Raw genomic sequence first — 4,578 nt, 5'->3', positions numbered from 1 at the left:
CTTTTCTTCACTCCTTCGGGCTCAGTAGCGGAGGCAGAGTTCAGGATCGGATCTGCTTGCCTTAGTCAATTCAGCCGACAGAATTCGGGGACTTCACTCCCTAAGGATTGATCATTTTAGAAAGTGGGGAAGGACATGAAGGAAGAGTAGGTTTTGTGACCCCTTTCCCCTTGATTTTGGTCTGTATTTGCCAGACACTGAAACACGTACAGAATCATCAGAGGTCAAAACTAACATCTATTAGCGCTCACTATGAACCAACAGTTCAATTGTTAACAAAACTGTACTTACTGTGAAGTAATGGGAAAAGAATGCATTGAAAGTCAGACAGCCTGGATTTCAAAATCTCCATTCTCTCTAAGCAAGTTATTTAACTTTGACAATCAGTTTTCTTGTTACAAAATAGGGTTACGGGCTTACTTAAGGAACGTTTTTAGCACTGTATAAGCAAATGCTTAGTAAATATTAGTTTTGCTTAATTGAAAGTCTACAAAGGTAGACTTTGATTCAGTATCAACTGTTTAACAGTAGCAATAGGCCACCTTAGTTGTTTAAAAATAAAACCTATGGTCATTGTAACTCTTACACGTAGAAGCAGTAGGATTATTTGTTAGGAACATTGTAGAAGCCATTTTTGGATGAGTTGGAAATTGTACTCGATACCTAGGCTCCTTCCGTGCTAAGGTTTTGTGTGTGTGTTTTTTTTTTGTTGTTTTTTTTTTCTGCTTCCTTTAGGCTTTCTGGCCTATCTGTTGAAAAGGAAAAAACATTGTTATTATTAAAATATCAAATGCAAGGCAATTATTTGACATTTCTATATATACATTTTCTAGTTTGAGGAAGAAAATGAAGAAATTGGAGGAGGTGCAGAAGGTGGACAGGGTAAAAGAAAGAGGCTTTTTTCTAAAGAATGTAAGTAGTATTTGACAATGATTTTGTTATAGATGATGAAAACTTTTGGACATATCCTTTCAAAGTACATTTATTGCTTTGAATGTTTCCCTGTAGTGACAATATTCTCAGACTAGCCTATCAAATTCTGTTTAACTTTTGAATCAGATAGTACCAATCCTAACCCCAATTATATGTGCGTGTATGTGTGTCTGTGTATAAATTGCTTTTTAAGTGAGCAAATGTAGTTCGTGTTTTAATTTAGGGCAGAAGAACATACCTCCATTAGTTTTCCTCTTGCCTTTGCAGCAGTAGAAACAGAGGCTTCTTTGACTGTAAGCCACAGATACTAATGGATCCTGCAACAGGTGTTGAGGGAGAGTAGCAAGTGAGTTAGGGCTTGGGCTTTGGACTAAGGCTATGAACAAAGTAAGAAGATGGTGAACAGCTGGGTGTAGTGGCTCACGCCTGTAATCCGAGCACTTTGGGAGGCTGAGGCAGGTGGATCACTGGAGGTCAGGAGTTTGAGACCAACCTGGCCAATGTGATGAAACCCCGTCTCTACTAAAAATACAAAAATTAGCCAGACGTGCTCGCTTGAACTCAGGAGGGAGAAGTTGCAGTGAGCCAAGATTATGCCACTGCACTCCAGCCTGGGTAACACAGCAAGACTCTGTCTCAAAAAAAAAAGAAGGTGGTGAATAGTGTAAGACATTAGAGTGACATGGAGGCTAGATGCAGTGGCTCACGCCTGTAATCCCAGCACTTTGGGAGGTCAAGGCAAGCAGATCGCTTGAGCCCAGGAGGTCAAGACCAGTCTGGGCGACATAGTGAAACCCTCTCTCTACAAAAAATACAAAAATTAGCAGGGCATGGTGGCACGCCCCTGTAGTTCCAGCTACTCTGGAGGCTGAGGTGAGAGGATGGCTTGAGCCCAGGAGGTGGAGGTTGCAGTGAACCCAGATTGCGCCACTGCACTCCAGCCTTGGTGACGGAACCAGACCCTGTGTCCAAAATAAATAAATAAATAAACAAAATAAATAATGACATGGAGATTATAATGTATTGATTCTGCATCCTACCCCCTCAGTAGATTCTTTTGACCCTTTTTGGCAACAAGAGGAAGGGAGAGCTGCTGCTACTACTGATGGTACAGGCCAAGCCCTGGAACACAGCATGACAATGTGCTCTCCATCTCCCAGTCCTGGGTCCTTTATGTAAAGTTATATCTAAGTATTGAGAGATGAGGCAACACAGATTTATAAATATGGTTTATTTAGGCGGGGTTATATGTGAGCAGTTCCCAAATGCCCTTGAAACTACAGGGTCAGTATATCTTTTTTTTTTTTTGCAATTAACTGGGCATGGTGGCGTGTACCTATAGCCCCAGCTATTCAGGAGGCTGAGGTGGGAGGATCACTTGTGCCCAGGAGTTAAAGGTTGCAGTGAGCTGTGATCGTGCCACTGTACTCTAGCCCCAGTGATAGAAGAGTGAGACCCTGTCTTGCCACCATGCCCCGGCTAATTTTTTGTATTTTTAGTAGAAACGGGTTTCCCCATGTTAGCCAGGGTGGTCTCAAACTCATGACCCAGATGATCTGCCTAACTTGGCCTCCCAAAGTACTGGGATTACAGGCCCGAGCCACCATGACCAGCCATACCCAGCTAATTTTTGTATTTTCAGTAGAGACTAGTTACACCATGTTGGCCAGGCTGGTCTCAAACTCCTACCCTCAAGTGATCCTCCTGCCTCAGCCTCCCAAACTGCTGGGGTTACAGGCATGAGCCACCACACCCAGCCAGACACTCTTATTTTTTAACCATCCAAATCCTTTTCCATATTTCGTTTCCTCACTAAAGCTGACCATTTCTTATTTCATTTCTCTGATGCTCCTTATACCATTATGTGGTTTTACTTATTATATCAGCATAAGAATGGGATCCTTGTACCAGAGCATCCCAGAGTGATGTTCAGTTGGTTGTTAGCAAAGACCTTTTTTCCAGTGAGATTAGTTTGTGATGACAGGAATTTGGAATCTTCAGGCTTCTCCTTATCTTAACTGAATATTCATAGAGGTTACTGACGAAAGATCTGTTTCCTGAACCTTAAAAAAAAAAAATTTGCAGGAGACTAGGTACAGTGGCTCATGCCAGTAATCCCAGCACTTTGGGAGGCCAAGGTGGGAGGATCACTTGAGGTCGGGAGTTCAAGACCAGTCTGGCCAACATGGCAAAACCCCATCTCTAATAAAAATACAAATTTAACTGGGTGTGGTGATGCGTGCCTATAACTCCGCTACTCGAGGGCCGGACACGGTAGCTCATGCCTGTAATCCCAGCACTTTGGGAGGCTGAGGTGGGTGGATCATGAGGTCAGGATATCGAGACCATCCTGGCTAACACAGCGAAACCCCGTCCCTGCTAAAAATACAAAAAATTAGCTGGACATGGTGGCACATGCCTGTAGCTCCACCTACTTGGGAGGCTGAGGCAGGAGAATTGCTTGCATCCAGGAGGCAGAGGTTGCAGTGAGCCAAGATGGCACGCTGTGCTCCAGCCTGGGTGACAGAGCAAGACTGCCTCTCAAAAAAAAAAAAAATTCCAGCTACTTGTGAGGCTGAGGCTGGAGAGTCACTGGAACCTGGGAGGCAGAGGTTGCAATAGGCCTATAGAATTTCAAAGCATTATCTGGCATTTGTTTATGCCTTTATAGACCCTTTAGCCAAATACAGTTTACATACTTCCCATAGAATAAGTTTCCCTTTTCCAGTGAAATATATTTTCTGTCTGGTGAATTCTGCCCATCAAAATGTTAGTGACAAAGTATCTTCCTCGAAATATTTAAACAAAAACAGTAAACTTACAATGGAGAATTCTGGAAGACACCATGTTAACCAAGTGATCAAAACATCACTAATAATATACAGTATATTGACATTATATACCCCTGATATGATGCATTAAGAGGACACATCACCTTGGTGTTCTTCCTGGTAATGTCAAACTTCAATCTAACGAGGAAACATCAAAGAAACCCAAATTGAGGGATAGTCTACAAGATAACTGACCAATATTCTTCAAAAGTGTCAAGGTTTTTTGTAAACAATGGTTTCATTTAAAAAAAAGGTGTCAAGGTTTTGAAAGATGAAAAAGTCGAGGAACTGTCAGAGAATAGAGGGAACTAAGGAGACATGACAACTAAATGGTATGGGAACCTGAAACAAAAAGGACATTGGTGGAAAAACTCGTAAAATCTGAATAAAGTCTGTACTTGTACCGATGTCAATTTCTTAGCTTTGATGACTCCCTATGGTTGTATAACATGTTAACATAAGGGGAAGCTGAATATAGGGCATATGGGAACTGTGTACTATTTTTGCAACTCAGCTGTAAATCTAAAATTATCTTTTTTTAAAAAAAAGGCAAAAAAGTACGGAATCCAAAACAGAAAGATAAGAACTATTGGCTCCTGTGTTTGTTTTTTTCCTCCTGTTTCTGGACCTAAAGTCTCTTGCCATTGTAAACCCTAGGGACATGTCTATCTCAAGCTGGTTTCCAAGTCACCCTTTTCTTCTGTAGGCCTGGCCTACTTTCTTCTCTTTGTACTTCTACTAGTTTTTACTTCTTCTAAATAGAGGAATTATTCTTAATTTACTCATTTCTTCCTTTAGAAGTATTCTACAAGTA

The 4,578-nt window shown here is 41.5% G+C and overlaps 1 protein-coding gene across 2 annotated transcripts in view; it reads left to right on the top strand.

Moving 5' to 3' along the window:
- The window catches only part of TAF13 (TAF13 RNA polymerase II, TATA box binding protein (TBP)-associated factor, 18kDa), an 11,597-nt gene that overhangs the window by 1,861 nt on the left and 5,158 nt on the right, over nt 1–4,578 (top strand). Inside the window, exon 2 of one of the 2 annotated variants that reach the window (XM_011998512.1) lies at nt 834–912. The exons of the other annotated variant lie outside the window; for it this stretch is intronic. Within the exon in view, the coding sequence (XP_011853902.1) occupies nt 834–912 (79 nt within the window). The remainder of the gene's footprint in view (nt 1–833; nt 913–4,578) is intronic. 2 annotated transcript variants of the gene reach the window in all.

Source organism: Mandrillus leucophaeus, unplaced genomic scaffold (assembly GCF_000951045.1).
Source record: "Mandrillus leucophaeus isolate KB7577 unplaced genomic scaffold, Mleu.le_1.0 Scaffold1158, whole genome shotgun sequence".
NCBI lineage: Eukaryota > Metazoa > Chordata > Mammalia > Primates > Cercopithecidae > Mandrillus > Mandrillus leucophaeus.
Note: the sequence above shows the minus strand (reverse complement) of the source record. Positions and strands in the feature narration are given on the sequence as shown.